At 44.2% G+C, this 22,648-nt stretch overlaps 1 protein-coding gene across 3 annotated transcripts in view; it reads right to left on the minus strand.

Annotated features, from left to right (window-relative positions):
* The window catches only part of PRRG1 (proline rich and Gla domain 1), a 64,629-nt gene that overhangs the window by 37,402 nt on the left and 4,579 nt on the right, over positions 1–22,648 (minus strand). For all 3 annotated transcript variants that reach the window (XM_063953462.1, XM_063953464.1, XM_063953463.1), the window contains exon 2: positions 20,366–20,414. In XM_063953462.1, coding sequence (XP_063809532.1) covers positions 20,366–20,375 — 10 coding nt within the window. In that variant the 5' untranslated portion in view covers positions 20,376–20,414. The remainder of the gene's footprint in view (positions 1–20,365; positions 20,415–22,648) is intronic.

The following is a 22,648-nucleotide window of genomic DNA, read 5'->3' on the forward strand; positions in this document are numbered from 1 at the left end:
TAAAAGCTGATATGTGGGTCCAGAGGAGAGGGTAGCGGGCGTAGAGACTGCCATATGAGTTCAGGGGAGGGGGGAGGACAGAGAATGCGTGATCCCACCCCCTCTGCCACCAGAGCCCAGACACCACCCCTCACGTTACACTGAGCATCCCAACAACAGGCGCACAGTTTACAGTGCAGCCTGACCAGTGACCACCCCCTCCCCCTGATTGAGCGTGAGCCGCGGGCAATACTGCCAGATCACCCTGCTGCTACAGCTGCCGGAGTTTACGGTGAGCCGCGGGCTGTAATGCCTGACCCTCCTTCCCATCTTCATGCCGCCGCTGCAGTTTAAAGCCATCCTCCTGATCTTGAGCTTGTAATCCGCAGGCTGTAACCCCCGATACCACAGCAGCCGCAGGAGTTTACTGTGAGGCTGAGCCGTAATGCCAGAGACCACTCCCCCTCTCACTGCCAGCGCAGCATCTTAAAATACAACCTACCCCAAAATCTTACAGTGACCTGCGGGCTGTAATGCCCCACCCCCGCCCCCATTCCTCTCTGCCACTGCCATAACTTAAAGTCCACCCCCACCAAAGCTGACAGAGAGCCGTGTCTGTAATGCCCGATTCCCCCCTCTTCTTAAAGTTGTGTGTAAAAGGGGGACTCTGCCTGCCGCAATGTGTAAAAGGGGGACTCTGCCTGCCGCAATGTGTAAAAGGGACCTCTGCTTGCCGTAATGTGTTAACAGGGGCAGTGGCGTAACTACTGCCCCCGCAGCCCTCGCGGTGGCTTGGGGGCGAGGGGCTGCGGGGGCGCCACTGATTTACAGCAGACTGACATGCGGACGAGCGTCCGCATGTCAGTCTGCGGTCTCCTTCCCTCCGCCGCTTGTTGGAGGGACACGGAGGGCACAGCGCGCCTTCCTGTGTCCCTCCTGCATCATCACCGGCGGCCGCGGGTCTAATAGGGGGAAGTGCCGTCCGTGAGCTCTAATTGGCTCACGAACCGGCACTTCCCCCTATTAGACCCGCGGCCGCCGGAGATGATGCAGCAGGAGAGACACAGGAGAGGCGAGCTGTGCCCTCCGTGTCCCTCCAAAAAGCAGCAGGCGCGGGGGGGGGGGGGGAATATCTGGCACTGGGGCATATATGGCACTGGGGAGGGGAATATCTGGCACTGGGGGCATATATGGCACTGGGGGGGAATATCTGGCACTGGGGGAATATATGGCACTGGGGGAATATATGGCACTGGGGGGGAATATATGGCACTGGGGGGGAATATATGGCACTGGGGGGGAATATATGGCACTGGGGGGGAATATATGGCACTGGGGGGGAATATATGGCACTGGGGGGGAATATATGGCACTGGGGGGGTATATGTGTACCTGGCACATGGGGGGGGGGGCTATATTTGGCACTGGGGCATGTGAGTACCTGGCACCGTGGGGGAATATCTGGCACTGGGGACATATGTGGCACTGGGAGCACAGCCCTAGCAACAAGGACTACCTCCTAGCAACGAGCATGACACCCAGTGCATGAAACACCTGGCAACGAGCATGACACCCAGTGCATGAAACACCTGGCAACGAGCATGACACCCAGTGCATGAAACCCCTGGCAACGAGCATGACACCCTGAGCATGAAAACCCCTGGCACCGTGCATGACACCCAAGTGCATGAAACCCCTGACAACGAGCAGGTAATTGAAAAGTAATTAGAAGCCTTACTGTAGGACTTAATGTGTAATGGGCATTACGGTGTGTGGCATAATGTATCACGGACATTGCGGTGTGTGTCATAATGTGTCACAGGCATTACGGTGATTGGTATACTATATCGCGGGCATTGTGATATGTGGTATAATGTCTCAGGGTCATTGCAGTGTGTGGCATAATGTATCACGGACATTGCGGTGTGTGTCATAATGTGTCAGGCATTACGGTGTGTGGTATACTATATCACGGGCATTGTGGTATAATGTCTCAGGGTCATTGCAGTGTGGCATAATACATAACCGGCATTGCGGTGTGTGGCATAGGGTATAACGGGCAGGGCATTGCGGTATGTGTCACAGGCATTACGGTGTATGGTATACTATATCATGGGCATTGTGGTATAATGTCTCAAGGTCATTGCAGTGTGTGGCATAATGTGTCACAGGCATTGTATGTGCTATAATGTATCGGGCATTGCAGTGTGTGGCATAATGTATCACGGACATTGCGGTGTGTGTCATAATGTGTCACAGACATTGTATGTGCTATAATGTATCAGGGGCATTGCAGTGTGTAGCATAATGTATAACGGGCATTGCGATTCCTGTCATAATGTGTCACAGGCATTACGGTGTGTGGCATAATGTGTCACAGGCATTACGGTGTGTGGCATAATGTGTCGGGGGCATTACAGTGTGTGCATATTGTGTCATGTGCATTATTGTGTGCGGCATAATGTCTAAGGGCCATTGCAGTATGTGGCATAATGTATACTGGGCATTACTATAAGGAGGAAAAATGACAAATAATTTAAGGGGCATGAATCAGGATTATTTTTCTTTCCTGTGGTGGCCAACGTATGGGCGTGCAGGTTGCAAAACTGGGGTATAAGGTAGTCTTTTCCTGCAATGCCACGCCCCTTTATGTGAAACCACGCCCATTCCAACGAAACCACACCCCTTTTTGCCGCGCGCGCCTTAGGCGCGCGCATATTTATCCCTTTCTTGCTCCCAATTATGGAGCATGGGGGGGGGGGGCGCCGAAGAATTTTTTGGCTTTGGGGAGTAAAAATTTCTAGTTACGCCACTGAACAGGGGGCTCCGCCTGCCGGACTGTGTAAAAGAGGGCTCTACCAGGCAAAATGTGTGATAGGGGCTTTACCTGGAGTAATGTGTGTAAGTGGCACTACTGTGCAGTGTAATCTGAATAATAGAGACTATTGTGCAGCCTAATATGAATCTGTATTATTTTGTGGACACACCCCTTCCCCATATTTTTGGCGCGTGCCTATGCCGGCCCTTGAATACTCATTGAAAAGTGTTAAGTGGCCCCTCAGCTGAAATAGTTGCCCACCCCTGCATTAGAAGCTCGGCACTGTGTGAAATAACCAGTATCTACCCATATACTAAGATCCGGTGCTGTTAAAAAACTTCGGTAGTTTTACACAGGACACAAAACATTACTATAACTAAATTAAAACGTGTTTAAAAAAAAAAAGTGCTAGAAAAATCTATTCATGGTAAATCAGAGATTTTTTGATTTTTATGTCTGAAAAGTTAAAAAATAATGAAAATATATATATTTTGAAATAGCAAAATGTAGTTCATCTAAATTCTGCCATAAAAATATGTTCTTGTACACATACTGCAAAAATGAATTGCTACATCTAATGTTACAGAATAATAATAAAATAAAACAAATAGACATTCTGTTACATACCGAATTGAAAAGGGTAACAGATGCCACACGCCACAATTGTCACAGTGGTGCTCACGACAATGCCACCATTCACTGCTGGCACGTGCTTATCACAAGCCTTTTAGCTCATGAATTGCAATTTCTCTGGGAGACAGATCCCCCGGGCTTATCACATCACATCTGCTGAGAGCGATACAGCAGTTTGTGTGCCAGCATTCACAGCCAGCACAGAAGCCTATTTACAGGAAGCTATTGTCAGGCGAGATCATTTATCTGTGCAGAGAGAAAATCAGTTTCTAGAGCAAAAAAGGACAAATGTTTCGTTATATACAAAAAATAAAAACATCTAACTGCCCCATACAATAGGGCACGCTCTAATGTTATTGTACACATGTAACAGAAGTCTAGAAATTAAAGCATTCTAGAGCCACACATGTAACAGAATTCTAGAAATGAAAGCATTCTAGAGCTATTTAATATATCTATATGGGATGTAGTTATGTGACCGGCGGTCGGACCCGAACTCCAAAGGCCCAGCACTCCTAATAATAATAATAATAATAAGAAGAAGATTTTACTTACCGATAAATCTATTTCTCATAGTCCGTAGTGGATGCTGGGGACTCCGTCAGGACCATGGGGAATAGCGGCTCCGCAGGAGACAGGGCACAAAAGCAAGCTTTTAGGATCACATGGTGTGTACTGGCTCCTCCCCCTATGACCCTCCTCCAAGCCTCAGTTAGGTACTGTGCCCGGACGAGCGTACACAATAAGGAAGGATCTTGAATCCCGGGTAAGACTCATACCAGCCACACCAATCACACCGTACAACTTGTGATTTGAACCCAGTTAACAGTATGATAACAATGAAGTAGCCTCTAAAAAAGATGGCTCACAACAATAATAACCCGATTTTTTTGTAACAATAACTATGTACAAGTAATGCAGACAATCCGCACTTGGGATGGGCGCCCAGCATCCACTACGGACTATGAGAAATAGATTTATCGGTAAGTAAAATCTTATTTTCTCTAACGTCCTAGTGGATGCTGGGGACTCCGTCAGGACCATGGGGATTATACCAAAGCTCCCAAACGGGCGGGAGAGTGCGGATGACTCTGCAGCACCGAATGAGAGAACTCCAGGTCCTCCTCAGCCAGGGTATCAAATTTGTAGAATTTAGCAAACGTGTTTGCCCCTGACCAAGTAGCTGCTCGGCAAAGTTGTAAAGCCGAGACCCCTCGGGCAGCCGCCCAAGATGAGCCCACCTTCCTTATGGAATGGGCATTTACAGATTTTGGCTGTGGCAGGCCTGCCACAGAATGTGCAAGCTGAATTGTACTACAAATCCAACGAGCAATAGTCTGCTTAGAAGCAGGAGCACCCAGCTTTTTGGGTGCCTACAATATAAACAGCAAGTCAGACTTTCTGACTCCAGCCGTCCTGGAATTATATATATATATATATTTTCAGGGCCCTGACAACGTCTAGCAACTTGGAGTCCTCCAAGTCACTAGTAGCCGCAGGCACCACAATAGGTTGTTTCAGGTGAAACGCTGACACCACCTTAGGAAGAAACTGGGGACGAGTCCGCAGTTCTGCCCTGTCCGAATGGAAAATCAAATATGGGCTTTTGTAAGACAAAGCCGCCAATTTTGACAATCGCCTGGCCGAGGCCAGGGCCAACAGCATGGTCACTTTCCATGTGAGATATTTCAAATCCACAGATTTGAGTGGTTCAAACCAATATGATTTGAGGAATCCCAACACTACGTTGAGATCCCACGGTGCCACTGGAGGCACACAAGGGCTGTATATGCAATACTCCCTTGACAAACGTCTGGACTTCAGGAACTGAAGCCAATTCTTTCTGGAAGAAAATCTATAGGGCCGAAACTTGAACCTTAATGGACCCCAATTTGAGGCTCATAGACACTCCTGTTTGCAGGAAGTGCAGAAATCGACCTAGTTGAAATTTTTTCGTGGGGCCCTCCTGGCCTCACCCACGCAACATATTTTTACCACATGTGGTGATAACGTTGTGCGGTCACCTCCTTCCTGGCTTTGACCAGGGTAGGTATGACCTCTTCCGGATGCCTTTTCCCTTAGGATCCGGCGTTCAAACCGCCATGCCGTCAAACGCAGTCGCGGTAAGTCTTGGAACAGACAAGGTCCCTGCTGGAGCAGGTCCTTTCTTAAAGGCCGATGCCACGGTTCCTCTTGGAACAGACATGGTACTTGCTGAAAGCAAATCCCTTCTTAGCTCCCGAGGCCATTAGTCCTCTGTGAGCATCTCTTGAAGTTCCGGTTACCAAGTCCCTCTTGGCCAATCCGGAGCCACGAGTATAGTTCTTACTCCTCTATGTCTTATAATTCTCAATACCTTGGTTATGAGAAGCAGAGAAGGGAACACATACACCGACTGTTACACCCACGGTGTTACCAGGACGTCCACAGCTATCGCCTGAAGGTCTCGTGACCTGGCGCAATACCTGTCCCATTTTTTTGTTCGGGCGGGACGCCATCATGTCCACCTTTGGTCTTTCCCAACGGTTCACAATCATGCGGAAAACTTCCCGATGAAGTTCCCACTCTCCCGGGTGGAGGTCGTGCCTGCTGAGGAAGTCTGCTTCCCAGTCGTCCACTCCCGGAATGAACACTGCTGACAGTGCTATCACATGATTTTCCGCCTAGCGAAAAATCCTTGCAGTTTTGCCACTGCCCTCCTGCTTCTTGTGTCGCCCTTTCTGTTTACGTGGGCGACTGCCGTGATGTTATCCCACTGGATCAATACCGGCTGACCTTGAAGCAGAGGTCTTGCTAAGCTTAGAGCATTATAAATTTGCTCTTAGCTCCAGTATATTTATGTGGAGAGAATTCTCCAGACTTGATCACACTCCTTGTGTGACTGCTCCCCAGCCTCTCAGGCTGGCCTCCGTGGTCACGAGCATCCAATCCTGAATGCCGAATCTGCGGCCCTCTAGAAGATGAGCACTCTGTAATCACCACAGGAGAGACACCCTTGTCCTTGGATATAGGGTTATCCGCTGATGCATCTGAAGATGCGATCCGGACCATTTGTCCAGCAGATCCCACTGAAGAGTTCTTGCGTGAAATCTGCCGAATGGAAGCGCTTCGTAATAAGCCACCATTTTTACCAGGACTCTTGTGCAATGATGCACTGACACTTTTCCTGGTTTTAGGAGGATCCCGATTAGCTCGGATAACTCCCTGGCTTTCTCCTCTGGGAGAAACACCTTTTCCTGGACTGTGTCCAGAATCATCCCTAGGACCAGCAGACGTGTCGTCGGAACAACTGCGGTTTTGGAATATTTAGAATCCACCCGTGCTGTTGTAGAACTACTTGAGATAGTGCTACTCCGACCTCCAACTGTTCTCTGGACCTTGTTCTTATCAGGAGGTCGTCCATTTTCTTTGAAGACGAATCCTCCTTTCGGTCATTACCTTGGTAAGGACCCGGGGTGCCTTGGACAATCCAACGGCATCGTCTTGAAACTGATAGTGACAGTTCTGTACCACGAACCTGAGGTACCCTTGGTGAGAAAAGGCAAATTTTGGGACATGGAGGTAAGCATCCCTGATGTCCCGGGACACCATATAGTCCCCTTGTTCTTTGCTATCACTGCTCTGAGTGACTCCATCTGGATTTGAACCTTTGTAAGTGTTCAAATTTTTCAGATTTAGAATAGGTCTCACCTAGCCTTCAGTACCACCATATAGTGTGGAGTAATACCCCTTTCCTTGTTGTCGGAGGGGTAAATTTATTATCACCTGCTGGGAATACAGCTTGTGAATTGTTTTCAATACTGCCTCCCTGTCGGAGGGAGACATTGGTACAGCAGACTACAGGAACCTGCGAGGGGGGAAACCTCTCGACATTCCAATCTGTACCCCTTGGATACTACTTGTAGGATCCAGGGGTCCTGTACGGTCCCAGCGTCATGCTGAGAACTTGGTAGAAGCGGTGGAGGGCTTCTGTTCCTGGGAATGGGCTGCCTGCTGCAGTCTTCTTCCCTTTCCTCTATCCCTGGGCAGATATGACTCTTATAGGGACGAAAGGACTGAGGCTGAAAAGACGGTGTCTTTTTCTGCCGAGATGTGACTTAGGGTAAAAAACGGTGGATTTTCCAGCAGTTGCCCTGGCCACCAGGTCCCATGGACCGACCCCAAATAACTCCTCCCCTTTATACGGCAATACATCTTTGTGCCGTTTGGAATCTGCATCACCTGACCACTGTCGTGTCCATAAACATCTTCTTGCAGATATGGACATCGCATTTACTCTTGATGCCGGAGTGCAAATATCCCTCTGCGCATCTCGCATATATAGAAATGCATCCTTTAAATGCTCTATAGTCAATAAAATACTGTCCCTGTCAAAGGTATCAATATTTTTAGTCAGGGAATCCGACCAAGCCACCTCAGCTCTGCACATCCAGGCTGAGGCGATCGCTGGTCGCAGTATAACACCAGCATGTGTGTGTATACTTTTTAGGATATTTTTCAGCCTCCTATCAGCTGGCTCCTTAAGTACGGCCCTATCCGTAGATGGTACCGCCACTTGTTCTGATAAGCGTGTGAGCGCCTTATCCACCCTGAGGGGTGTTTCCCACCGCGCCTTAACTTCTGGCGGGAAAGGGTATACCGCCAATAATTTTCTATCGGGGGAAACCCACGCATCATCACACACTTCATTTAATTTATCTGATTCAGGAAAAACTACAGGTAGTTTTTTCACCTCACACAAAATACCCTTTTTTGTGGTACTTGGAGTATCAGAAATATGTAACACCTCCTTCATTGCCCTTAACGTGTGGCCCTAAAAGAAAATACGTTTGTTTCTTCACCGTCGACACTGAAATCAGTGTCCGTGTCTGGGTCTGTGTCGACCGACTGAGGTAAATGGGCATTTTACAGCCCCTGACGGTGTTTGAGACGCCTGGACAGATACTAATTTGTTCGCCGGCCCTCTCATGTCGTCAACCGGCTTGCAGCGTGTTGACATTGTCACGTAATTTCCATAAATAAGCCATCCATTCCGGTGTCGACTCCCTAGAGAGTGACATCACCATTACAGGCAATTTGCTCCGCCTCCTCACCAATATTTTCCTCATACATGTCGACACACACGTACCGACATACAGCACACACATAGGGAATGCTCTGATAGAGGACAGGACCCACTAGCCCTTTGGGAAGACAGAGGGAGAGTTTGCCAGCACACACCAAAACGCTATAATTATCCAGGGACAACCTTTATATAAGTGTTCCTCCCTTATAGCATTTTAATATATATACATATCGCCAAATCAGTGCCCCCCCTCTCTGTTTTAACCCTGTTTCTGTAGTGCAGTGCAGGGGAGAGCATGGGAGCCTTCCCACCAGCTTTTCTGTGAGGGAAAATGGCGCTGTGTGCTGAGGAGAATAGGCCCCGCCCCCTTTTCGGCGGGCTTCTTCTCCCGAGTTTTAGATATCTGGCAGGGGTTAAATACATCCATATAGCCTCAAGGGCTATATGTGATGTATTTTTCGCCATACAGGTATTATACATTGCTGCCCAGGGCGCCCCCCCCCAGCGCCCTGCACCCTCCGTGACCGCTGTGTGAAGTGTGCTGACAACAATGGCGCACAGCTGCAGTGCTGTGCGCTACCTGATGAAGACTGAGAGTCTTCTGCCGCCTGGTTCCGGACCTCTTCATCTTCAGCGTCTGCAAGGGGGGTCGGCGGCGCGGCTCCGGGACGAACCCCAGGGCGAGCCCTGTGTTCCGACTCCCTCTGGAGCTATGTCCAGTAGCCTAAGAATCCAATCCATCCTGCACGCAGGTGAGTTGAAAATCTCTCCCCTAAGTCCCTCGATGCAGTGAGCCTGTTGCCAGCAGGACTCACTGAAAATAAAGAACCTAAAAACTTTTTCTAAGTAACTCTTTAAGAGAGCCACCTAGATTGCACCCTTCTCGGCCGGGCACAAAAACCTAACTGAGGCTTGGAGGAGGGTCATAGGGGGAGGAGCCAGTACACACCATGTGATCCTAAAAGCTTGCTTTTGTGCCCTGTCTCCTGCGGAGCCGCTATTCCCCATGGTCCTGACGGAGTCCCCAGCATCCACTAGGACGTTAGAGAAAATAATAATAATTATTATTATTATTATTATTATTATTATTATTATTATTATTATTAACTGGTTGCTCGCATAGAATGTAGATGCAACATATGAATACAGCGGCACTCCAGACATATAGTAGACACTTAGGCAGCGTAATGTGGCAACATTGCCACATTACGCTGCCTAAGTGTCTACTATATGTCTGGAGTGCTGCTATAGTCATATGTTTTGTGTATATAAATATTTTCTATATCCACACATACATATATACATATTTATCAGATTTGAATACTATATTAATAAAGGAGGTGACTGTGTAAAAAAGTTCAAATTGCTATTTGAAGTAGGGTCTCATGTTAGGATGAGGGCTTTCTTAGAAGTCAGGCCCTCAACACAGAGTTGAAAGTAAATCTGGCATATTTGAGGCATGCACAGAAAAAAAATGTATGTATTCACGTATGTACACCTGTGGTTTGCTACTATTCATCATAATCACTAGAAAGTACTAGTACCTCTCCTATCCTAGGTGCGTACGATATGGAAGAGGCATGTTTTAGCTGATGTCCTGCTCTGCACGGGATGCATCTGCATGACTATGGGCCTAATTCAGATCTGATCGCAGCAGCAAATTTGTTAGCAAATGGGCAAATTCATTGTACTGCAGGCAAGGAAGATGTAACGTGCAGAGAGAGTTAGATTTGGGGGTTACATTGTTTCTGTGCAGGGTAAATACCGGCTGTTTTATTTTTACACTGCAATTTAGATTTCAGTTTGAACACACCCGGCCCCCCTCCCCTGCAGTGCACATGGTTTTGCCCGTTAGCTAACAAATTTGCTGCTACGATCAGATCTGAATTAGGCCCTATGACCACTATGCGAGAGCACACGGTTACATGACTTTTTCTGCAGAAAGGTAATTTGTGGCGTGGTAGTCAATCATACACAATTACTGCATTCTCTCTTTTCACTTATCATATATCATAAGGACATTGAGCACCTGATCATGTTAGAGATGGCATTAAATCCTGGCGTCGGAGGTAATACTTTAACTTTTAAGTGTATTACAGTGGAATATGAATGTACTTTACGTTACTTTCTAACGTTAACCCTATACATCTTTAGAATTGAGGTTAGAGGTCCTATAAAAAAGTTAAAAACCAATTCCACAGACTACCAAAAATTTTTTTGAATGGACTTGTATGATAAATTCTCTGTACTGTTAAGCGATACCCACAAGGTTGTAGATGCCCCTCCTCAATTTTATTATTCAAGCATATTGCATTATATGCCTCCATAAATGTATTCCTATTCATGCATATTGACAATAGTAGAGACCAAATGTGGTGGGCTACAATAAAAGTATCATGGAACCCACCAAATCTGGGCACCACTGGAGTACAGTAAGAACTTGCATCTTTTCTTACTTAAAAACTGCAATTCCATTACAAAAACACCCCACAAAAAGCAGGCAAGTTATAACAATCATCATATACCATTTCTCCTTTTTTTTGTTTTTTTGTTTACTGACTGCAATTAATGTTTAACAATTCTGAAAGTTTTCCATAATGTCATGTGACTAACATGGTCACATGACATAATGAGCAGAGGCGCGTTGGCACACCCTTCTGAGCTTTGTTTTGACATTAGCATCCTACCTACTCACATAACATGCTGGCAATGTAAACAGTGGAGAAATGGACTTTGGTGCATTATAATATGAGCAGATTAACAGAGAATACAGGTTGAACCCGATGGGCATTTTGCCTATTTTCAACCTCACTATGTAACTATGTGACTTGTGGAAAAGTTACCCATAGCAACCAACCAGCTTCCACCTATCACTTTAGAGAGTATACTTGATAAATGCTAGCAAGAACTTACCTGGTTTGAAAATATGAAAAATTATCCACTACAAAATGAATCTAACAGAGAGGTTTCTATAAGGGCCAATATATAGTAGATCTCACAGTGCTAGCATGTAGGAGATGTCTGACACATGTTTCTCCTACACTGCTCTGGGATTGGGCTGCTCTTTGTTGTTGGAAGTCCATGGGAGCTTATTCCATTGAGCTTTACAATTTGGAACAAACAGTAATAAAACAAGACTGGGTAATAACAGACAGATTCAAGGTAAGAGAGCCCTGCTCTCAAGCTTACAATATATAGGGAAATAGCACTACATAAAGGTCTGGTCAGACTGCAAAAGTTCTATGTGGGCTGTATAATCCAGTCACAAATGAATGTTGGCCAAGGGTCAAGAGGATGTGAAAGGTGAAGAAAAAGAAAATATGCGAAGTTATGTTGGACTGTATTGAGGGGCTATAATTGGATACGATAGCTAATAGAGATTAAAGGAGGTGGGTGGTTATGGAGTTTGATACTATTGCTTGAAAGAGGTGAGTTTTCAGGGAACGCTTGCAGGTTTGAAGACTAAAGGATAGTTGTATTGTACATGGGAGGACATTCCACAGAACGGGTGCAGCCTGAAAAAAAAAAAGTCATGTAACTAGGATTGTTATATTTAAAAAATAAAAGTCCTGGATGCAGTGGGGGCATGACCAATTCTGGGGCATGGCTAAATCCGGGGCATTCTCACACCCCCTACCCAAATAAAATTTTAAAAATACTATTTTCCGTGTGTAAATCCACCACTTCATCTGTTTTATTTCCCCTTTCCTTAATGTTTCACATCATCCTTGCTACTTTTACTTCCTCCTTCCCTTATTTACTGACTGAACTTCCCCTAGCCTCTATCCCTCTTTCTCCCTACACTTTTTATTCTCTCCTTCCATCTCTCACTCATGTACCTCTTACTCCCTCCTTCCCTCTATCAGCCTTATACCCCCCCCACCTATCTCGCCAATGCACTGCTCACTCCTTTTCCATCTATCAGCCATACACTCCTCCTTTCCTCCCTCTCTCACCCTTTGTACCTCTGTCCATCTATTACACCTGCATCTCTCACCCCCTCCTTCCCTCCATCAGCCATACAATTATCCTTACCTCCCTCTCGTCCATTGCCCCTCTTCCTCCCTCCCCTCACTCTATCAACCATACACCTCTCCTTCCCTCTATCACTCTCTCCTAACCTCCATCAGCTATACTGCTCTCCTTCCCTTTCCACCTATTCCCCCGGCATGTGTTCACTCCTTTCTTCCTTCTATGCCTGTAACTGCTCACCTTTCTTATTGGTCCCTGCCATTACCCGCCAGTCTCCCTCTCTGAAACTGGGAGACTAGGGTACCTATAAGACAATGATCGGGGACGCATAGCATCCCTAGTAATAGTGCGCATGTGACAACAGGGAGATGAGTAATAGTGTGCGCATGCGACAGGTAGAGGGATACATAATAGTGCGCATGCGACAGGCAGAGGGACGCGTAATAATGCGCACATGCGACAGGCAGGGGGACGTGTAAAACGTAATGGTACAAGCATTCGACAGGCAGGAGACATTGGTCTGCACCGTTAACCACCACAGCCTCTTCCCTCCGGAACTGGGACACTTTGGCATTCTGAACACAATGTCCGGGATGTTGGGATGCACACCCTGAATCCGGGACATTCCCGGTAAACCTGGGACATATAGCATCCCTTTCTGCAACAATGTTGATGAGAGATGATGATCTTGTACAGATCGGAGAGGTCGGGAGACACTCTGAGATAAGCAAAGAGATGTATGTTGGTATAGTTTGGTTAATAGCCTTGTGTGTAAGTTAAAGTATTTTATATTGAATTAGGTAGAATACCCGTAACCAATGGAGGGACTGACAGCTGCAATAAAAATGGACTCTAGGGGTGAGAGTCTGTCTTGCAGGAGATAATGGGGTAAATTTACTAAGATGGGAGTTGTATTTAAGATGGGATGTTGCCCATAGCAACCAATCAGATTCCAGGTATTATCTTCTAGAAGGTTCTGGATAAAGAAGTAGAATATAGAAGCTATGGGCAACATCCCATCTTAAATAGAACTCTAGTCTTAGTAAATTTACCCCAATGAGTGAAAGGAATTGAGCAGGTTGCTGGCTGAGGAAGAGGATACCATTTCATTTTGGATTTTATCAATCATGTCCTTGAAATAGGAAGCAAGATCTCTTTGTACCAATCTCTCTCTATATCAGAAAGCAGCACATAGCACTCACAATGGATATTACATGCAGCAATACTAGGGTCAGATGCAGAGTTAAACATTTCATGGCACCTTCCCCTGGTACCCTGGCATCACCCCAGTGCCCAGCTCCTACATAAGGTTTTCTAATGGTCGCAGTAAACTGGAATAAAAAAAATCTAACAAAAATTGGCAAGATAAATATTACAACGGACATTTGCAATTCACAAGTATAGTTAACTGAAATAGGAGAAAATGCAAACAGAGGTGAAATGGCAACTACAAGTGGCTCAGAAGAGGCCTCACTCACATGGGCAGCACCAGAAGTGTAGCATGTAGTCATGGCACAGAAGTAACAGGAAATTTAGGGGTCTATTTACTAAGCCTTGGGTGGAGATAAAGTACCAGCCAATTGGCTCCTAACTGCCATGTACAGGCTGGGTTTGAAAAATGACAGTTAGGAACTGATTGGTTGTTACTTTACTTCCGTCCACCTTATCTCCATCCAAGGTTTAGTAAATAGACCCCTATGTCTAGAAAAGCTGAAAATAAAATATCCAGTAAATGTTGATCTGTTTAGTATCCATTAATAGAGAAAGGAGAATGTTTTGGGGATAAGATAGCGCACTGGGTTAAAGTTATAAATATATAGACCGGTATATAGAGAGATTATGAAACAAAATGTAAATACTATTCACTTCCTAAAAGTGAGTAAGAATGAGCACCTAGTAATTTACAGAGCCGGTGGTGCTCCCTGGAGGTGTAAAAACAAATCACAAAGAACAAAGAGAAAAGACAACTCTTTTTCATGGGGCACTCTTAGAATAATTTAAAACTTAACTTTAAAATTAGATTTCAAAGATTTACACTGACACATAGGCGCCGATTCCGTGGGTGCTCCCGGGCCTGAGCACACACAGACACTCAGGAGCACCCACGGAAGCCAGCCGTGCTGCTCCAGTTGCCGCTAGCCTCCGCAGCCCATTGAGACGTGCTGGGGGCTGCGGAGTTCCGTACAGTGCAGTGTAAAAAAATAAAAATAAAAAAAACACCAAAAATGGAGGTGGTGTTTTGTTTTTTCACACTGCACAGAACTCTGCAGCCCCAAACGCGTCTCAATGCACTCCGGGGGCTGCGGCGGCTAGGGGCAATTGGGGCAAACTATCACCAAGCCCCCCCTCCCCCAGAACGCAGTGTGTGAGACACTAGGCCCCCCTCCCCCAGGACGCAGTGTGTGTGACACTAGGCCCCCCTCCCCCAGGACGCAGTGTATGCATGCATGTATGTATGTATGTATGTATGTATGTATGTGTTACCCCTCCCCCAAGACCCACTGTACGTGTGTGTGTGTGTGTGTGTGTGTGTGTGTGTGTGCGCGACACCAGACCCTCCCTCCCATACTTTGTTGGCAACGCGCATGAAACCCCTGGCAACATGCTGGAGATCCCTAACAACGCGTATGAAACCTCTGGCAACGAGCATGAGACCCCTGACAACAGGCAGGTAATTTAAAAGTAATTAGAAGCCTTACTGTATTGCATCATTTGAGAGGGCCATTATTTTGTGTGGGGCATAAAATGGTGTCAGGGTCATAACTGTGTGGCATAACACATTATGGTGTGTGGCATATTGCGTAATAGGCATTACGGTGTGTGGCATATTGCGTAATAGGCATTACGGTGTGTGGCATAACGTGGAATAGGCATTACAGTGTGTGGCATAATGTGGAATAGGCATTACGGTGTGTGGCATAACGTGGAATAGGCATTACGGTGTGTGGCATAACGTGGAATTAGTCACTGCCGTGGCCGTCCGTTCATTCCCGTTGCCACCTCCCGCCGAGCACCCACCAGCAAAAACATAAATCGGCACCTATGCACTGACATACAAACATACAGTGGGGTTTGAAAGTTTGGGCACCCCAGGCAAAAATTCATTTTAATGTGCAAAAAGAAGCCAAGGAAAGATGGAAAAATCTCCAAAAGGCATCAAATTACAGATCAGACATTCTTATAACATGTCTAAAAAAGTTTGATTTTATTTCCATCATTTACACTTTCAAAAGAACAGAAAACAAAAAATGGCATCTGCAAAAGTTTGGGCACCCTGCAGAGTTAATACCCTTTGGCAAGTATCACAGCTTGTAAACGCTTTTTGTAGCCAGCCAAGAGTCTTTCAATTCTTGTTTGAGGTATCTTCGCCCATTCTTCCTTACAAAAGTCTTCCAGTTCTTTGAGATTCCTGGGCTGTCTGTGACACACTGCTCTTTTAAGGTCTATTCATAGATTTTCAATTATGTTGAGGTCAGGAGATTGTGAAGGCCATTGCAAAACCTTCAGTTTACGCCTCTTGATGTAATCCACTGTGGATTTTGAGGTATGTTTAGGATCATTATCCATTTGTAGAAGCCAGCCTCTCTTTAACTTTAGCTTTTTCACAGATTGCATCAAGTTAGCGTCCAAAATTTGCTGGAATCTTATTGAATCTATTTTTCCTTCTACTCGTGAAATGTTCCCTGTGCCACTGGCTGCAATACAACCCCAAAGCATGATTGATCCACCCCCATGCTTAACAGTTGGACAGAGGTTCTTTTCATTAAATTCTGTGCCCTTCCTTCTCCAAACGTACCTTTGCTCATTCCGGCCAAAAAGTTCTATTTTAACCTCATCGGTCCACAGAACTTTATTCCAAAATGCATCAGGCTTGTCTATATGTTCATTTGCAAACTTCAAACGCTTATTTTTGTGGTGAGGATGTAGAAGAGGTTTTCTTCTGATGACTCTTCCATGAAGACCATATTTGTACAAGTATCTCTTTATAGTGGAATAGTGAACCACAACTCCAGTGTCTGCCAGATCTTCCTGGAGGGATCGTGCAGTCAAACATGGATTTTAACTTGCTTTTCTCACAATCCTGCGATCTGTTCTGTCTGATATTTTTCTTGGTCTTCCAGATCTTGCTTTAACTTCCACTGTTCCTGATGACTGCCATTTCTTAATTAAATTCCGAACAGAGGATACGGGCATCTGATAACGCTTTGCTATCTTCTTATAGCCTTCTCCTGCTTTGTGAGCGTCAACTATTCTCAGTTTCAGTGTTCTACACAACTGCTTAGAGGAACCCATGGTGCTGATTGTTGGAGCAAGGTCAGATGAGTCTGGGCTTTTAAAATCTTTGAGATTGACATCACCTGGTCTTTCCAGACGATGAGTGAGAACAAGCCATGACACTGCCAGGTCTCAGCTGTCCAAAGGGGGCAGTACAAGGTATTAACTCTGCAGGGTGCCCAAACTTTTGCAGACGCCATTTTTTGTTTTCTGTTCTTTTGAAAGTGTAAATGATGGAAATAAAAATCAAACTTTTTTTTGACATGTTATAAGAATGTCTAATCTGTAATTTGATGCCTTTTGGAGATTTTTCCATCTTTCCTTGGCTTCTTTTTGCACATTAAAATGAATTTTTGCCTGAAGTGCCCAAACTTTCAATCCCCACTGTATAACATATAAAAAGCAATTGCTGGTGATAATCGTTAGACCTCTGGATATTAAAAATATATTCCTATATTGGAATGGAATGGCCTTATGATTGAGTTGAAGTCTATGTAATAAGTTTAGTTAATAGAATTGTTCCTCTATAAAACCTTACTTTGTTGCATTATTTGAAGAATTAGCTTTACAGGAATCACATCATAGCCAAATTAAATTTGTAAACAGAGGATTAGGATCTAGTTGTGATCGCAAAGAAAAAAGTCAGAGGAAGTGGGGCATAAGTGACATGTACGGAGTTTCTGCTTTTGAAAATCTGCTACACGAGCATCGAATTGTACTTATTGTAAGTAACATCTGTTCTAACCTCATTTGAGACCAGTGACATACCGTGCCTTATTAATATAATGATTCACTGTCATACTTGTTATTTTATTTCTCTATCTCCTGAACAACAATAATATTTTTAATAATTATGCCTTTTTCATATGCAGTTACATTTTCTGTTAGGTCTAGTGCAATAAAATACATATCCCATGATTCAATATGCAACATCCGGTCTAACCTCATTGGAGGAGACCAGAGACATGCCGCGATTGGCCAATGGGGCTACACCTGGAGAGGTAAGTATCGTGGCTGATAGGTAGGGAATCACAGTCCCTGACAAAGCCGGTCAGGCGAAATGTGCACGTCGGACGGATAGCGCACGTGCACGCCACCATTGCTGCCCCTGTGAACAGGTCCGGACCAGGAGTGGGTAACAGCATGCCATCAGTCCCGCTTTAGACGACTATCTCCAGTGAAGACTAACGGACAGGGAACGGAGAGCCGCGCCAGATGGGTCAAATTAGAAACGAGTGCCTTCAGTAAACCCTTACCAAACGGCGAGCGGATAACTAGATGAGATAAGTCACGTCTCTAAACAGCAGCACTTCCACATACCAATATATAGAGATTCCACAGAAGTGCATCGTAGTGATCATATATACATATGTGAACTGTAAATATACTCTATATTTGTATGTGGTAATTGGTGGCGTGCATGCAAAACGCTCCCTGCAAATTAGATGCATTATATAAACATTTTTCTATTGCAAAAGCACCCTATTTGCATTTAAATTTATTGATTCCATCTCTGCCCAAATGTATTATTTTGCAGCATCGCAAATAACATTATCATATTCTATTTAGGGCTTATAATATACTTGCTCTCATTAGGTGCATGTGTATGATCCTTGGATATACAAATTGCATGGTTGAAAGTACGGTATCTTGTATTGGCGATATAGATTATCATCACCCTTGAAATATATACTGTGACCTACACAAGATCAGCGAGTCAACACTATAACTACAAAAAAGTTTGCAGACACAATATTTTTCTATAACATCCCTTTATTCTTCTATTTTCTGTGCTCTCTCATCGGGCAACTAATAATTAAGATACCGACAGCAGAAGTACACTTTTCATCCTTGCATAGGCGTCTGAAGGTTCTCTCATCTTCAATTCGATGTCGCTAGATATGATTGAAGACAGCAGAAACCCTGGATGCTACGTGCATGTGAAACCTATTTTTCTTAGATTTTCTATTCGATTATAATGTGTCTGATATATATCAACAATTGTATTGAAGGAATGTCCTTACCTCTATTATCCAAGGATGCTATTATTCCAATTGTGACATGTATGTTACACTAATGCTATATTACTTATTTATAATATTTTTCGTCAAATTTGAAGAATAAAGGTGATTAACGGATTTCAGCTAGGGACCTCTCCCCTGTACTCTCATTACCTGATGCCTATAACTGGGCATATCAAGACTTAACAGCAGATACAGGCCTTGGGACTTATGCGTGTACTCCAGGTGGTTCTCTCATTGGAAATTCGATGCTTGTGTAGCAAATTTTGAAAAGCAGAAACCCGGTACATGTCACTTATGCCCCACTTCCTTCTGACTTTTTTCTTTGTGATCACAACTAGATCCTAATCCTCTATTTACAAATTTAACACAGCAACAAAAGTTTGTATAATTGCTTGTATTGGATCAGTCAGCTACTTTAATAATACAGTCATCTATAATGGTTTGGGACTGAGGGGGTAATTCAGAGTTGATCGCAGCAGCAAATTTGTTAGCAGTTGGGCAAAACCATGTGCACTGCAGGTGTGGCAGATATAACAATTGCAGGGAGAGTTAGATTTGGGTGGGTTATTTTGTTTCTGTGCAGGGTAAATACTGGCTGCTTTATTTTTACACTGCAATTTAGATTTCAGTTTGAATACACCCCACCCAAATCTAACTCTCTCTGCACATGTTACATGGTTTTGCTGCAATCAACTCTGAATTAGGCCCTGAAAACTGTCATTACACTTGTTACATTATTTTCCTGCTGCACAACATGGCCATGGAATGAATGTTTATGTACATGTGGTAACATTGTTTCCAATGGCTGGCTATGATGTGACTTTTGTAAAGCTAATTCTTCAAACCTTGCAACAAAATGCATGTGGCAATATTGTTTTCAATGGTTGGCTATGATGGGATTCCTGCTAATTCTTCAAATATTGCAACAAAATAAGGTTATACAGGAGGAACAATTGTATTAACTAAATTTATTACATAGACTTCAACTCTGTCATAAGGCCATTCCATTCCAATACAGGAATATATTCTGAATATCCAGAGGTCTAACGATTATCACCAGCAATTGCTTTTTATATTTAGATGTTACATGTTTGTATGTCAGTGTAAGTCTTTGAAATCTAATTAAAAGTTACGTTTTAAATTATTCTAGGAGTGCCCCATGAAAAAGAGAGTTGTCTTTTCTCTTTGTGCTTTATGCGATAGTATCCATTAATACAAGAGGGACTTGGTAGAACTAGATATGCAACAAGAATATAATAATGGAAAATCAGCCATAATTAATAATGCAACCAATTAAAATAGGTTTATATCACAGAAGCCATGTCTTTGGGACGGTGCTTGAGCAACCCCAGTATTTGTTCTGCTGCTATCCATACAAGCTAGACCTTTCAGTTTTTTATAGACACCATATGACTCCTGGAGGATATTTTATGGCCCATAGCTTACAAGAAACAGCCAGGTTTTTCAAATGCACTCTTTCCATTTATTTATTTACAAAAAAAAAAAAAAATACAGAATGGAACAGAATTTTCTCTCTCCTTTCACTTTTTGGTGGAATTAGTTTTTTACAATATAGAGATACATTCTTACATTACTTACCATTATCCATGATTCTGCTGATTCAGCAAAGAAATAAATAACCAAGAGCCTGCAGAATAAAATGAAGAATAGCCATTAAAATAACAAATTGTTGAAACATATTCAAATAAACTTCTACATTTTTTTTTTTTTTTTTTTTAAACTCCCATTTTCATGGCACTCACTTGCAGGGTATTTAGAAAGAAACCAGCCTTTTTGCTAATAAGCAACAGGAACTTCCCTGAATTCAGCCTCACTTCCTTCCATTATAACATTCAATAGGAGACCACAATGTGTTGTTCACACTGCGTGTCCTCATTGCTTTGAAGCAGCACTCGTCTCATACTGCCAGGTAACAGATTGTACAAACTTCCCTGCTCACGAGTAAACTAAAGACACGACAAAGAAGTGCTCTGTGGGAAAAAGCTCAAATCTGCATAAGCAGATTACCAGCAGCAGTGGCTTTTTCTTTACGTTTTAGAGCAGAGGTTCTCAAACTCGGTCCTCGGGGGCACACACAGTGCATGTTTTGCAGGTAACCCAGCAGGTGCACAGGTGTATTAATTACTCACTGACACATTTTAAAAGGTCCACAGGTGGAGCTAATTATTTCACTTGTGATTCTGTGAGGAGACCTGCAAAACATGCACTGTGTGTGCCCCCGAGGACCGAGTTTGAGAACCTCTGTTTTAGAGTCTACAACCACCTGTCAATAGACTAATCAAACAATGACCATTGATGGATACAAACATATTCTAGACAAGATGGACAAGACCACTGAACTTGTTTCAGACTGCTTTATACTTTAACATAACTAGCAAAACAAAAACAAACTGAAAATCAAATTTCTTTTCTACGTTTTCCCAAAAATGCAAAACTGAAACGCTTACATTTAGTTGCAAAATAAATACAGATACAGTATAAAACAATTTGCTTGAATGTAGTCAACAGACAACATGCAAAGTTTCTAAACTATGCTGCAAACGATCAATTTACAAGCAACTTGGAAGAAAGATTTTAAATTTCAGTGCAAACTAGCTATGACTGTGGCCTACCTAATGGGCCCTACATACTTGCCGATGTGTATGAGCGATATGAACGATCTCGGTCAGTAATGAACGATAAATTGTTTATATCGCTCAGGGTGTAAGCACCAAAGATGAACGACACGCACCCCCGCAGTCGTTCATCGTTGGTTTCCCCTCGTTTAGCACAGCAAGCCAATTTGGACAATGGTCGTTAATCATTGAAAACAAACATCGTCCAAATCGGAAACATCGGCAAGTGTGTAGGGCCTATTACTCCAACCACTCCACACAACACTTTCAGTCACATTTATCAGCATTCATTCAGTTTAGATATTGGGCCTAATTCAGACCTGATCACAGCAGCAAAATCTTTCTCTAATGGGCAAAACCAAGTGCACTGCAGGTGGGGCAGATATAACATGTGCAGAGAGAGAGAGAGAGTTAGATTTGGGTGGGTTATTTTGTTTCTGTGCAAAGTAAATACTGGCTGCTTTATTTTTACACTGAAATTTAGATTTCAGTTTGAACACACCCCACCCAAATCTAACTCTATCTGCACATTATATATTTGCCCCACCTGCAGTGCATATGGTTTTGCCCATTAGAGAACAATTTTGCTGCTGCGATCTGGTCTGAATTAGTTCCATTGTACATATCAACTGCAACTAATTGTTGAGACTGTTCAACATGTACAGAACATTTCCACTCCACGGGGGTGATTCAAATTGTGGACAGGAATGTAGCTCTCAGGCTAAGTGCCTAGAGCTATTCGATTAATTCCCATGTGGGTGCATTTTTGAGACCGAATGCACAGGTTTAGTGTTAAGCAGCTTCTCCAGTGCTTAGTGCCAGAAGCACTCCGGTTACGGTGTTCCCAGCAGTCGCGGCCAGCAACAAAGCCCTATTTTACACATATTTCTGCTTGCATCTCAGGAGGGTGCCAGCAGAGATCCACAATAATTGCAGCCTCCAGGCTGGTCGCAAAAGCCAATTGATTAGCTTGTGATCAGTTTAGAGGGTACCTAACATGAAACAAACAATTGAATAGTAGCCTTAGATACTGGCCCTCCATAACACTTGTCATCATAGGCGTAGCTAAAGTGGGTGCCATTGGTATGGGGCCCAGAGGCTTAGGGTGTCCGACTCACCTGCACACGTCATGCTGTTGTCTACCAATACAAACTGGGGCATTACAGTGTTGCATAAATACTTACTGGGGTCACTGCAGAGGCATTTCAACAGAGGAGGCGGTCCGTGTGCACCTCCGGATGGGCCT

The sequence above is a fragment of the Pseudophryne corroboree genome, chromosome 2 (genome assembly GCF_028390025.1).
Source record: "Pseudophryne corroboree isolate aPseCor3 chromosome 2, aPseCor3.hap2, whole genome shotgun sequence".
Taxonomy (NCBI): Eukaryota; Metazoa; Chordata; class Amphibia; order Anura; family Myobatrachidae; genus Pseudophryne; species Pseudophryne corroboree.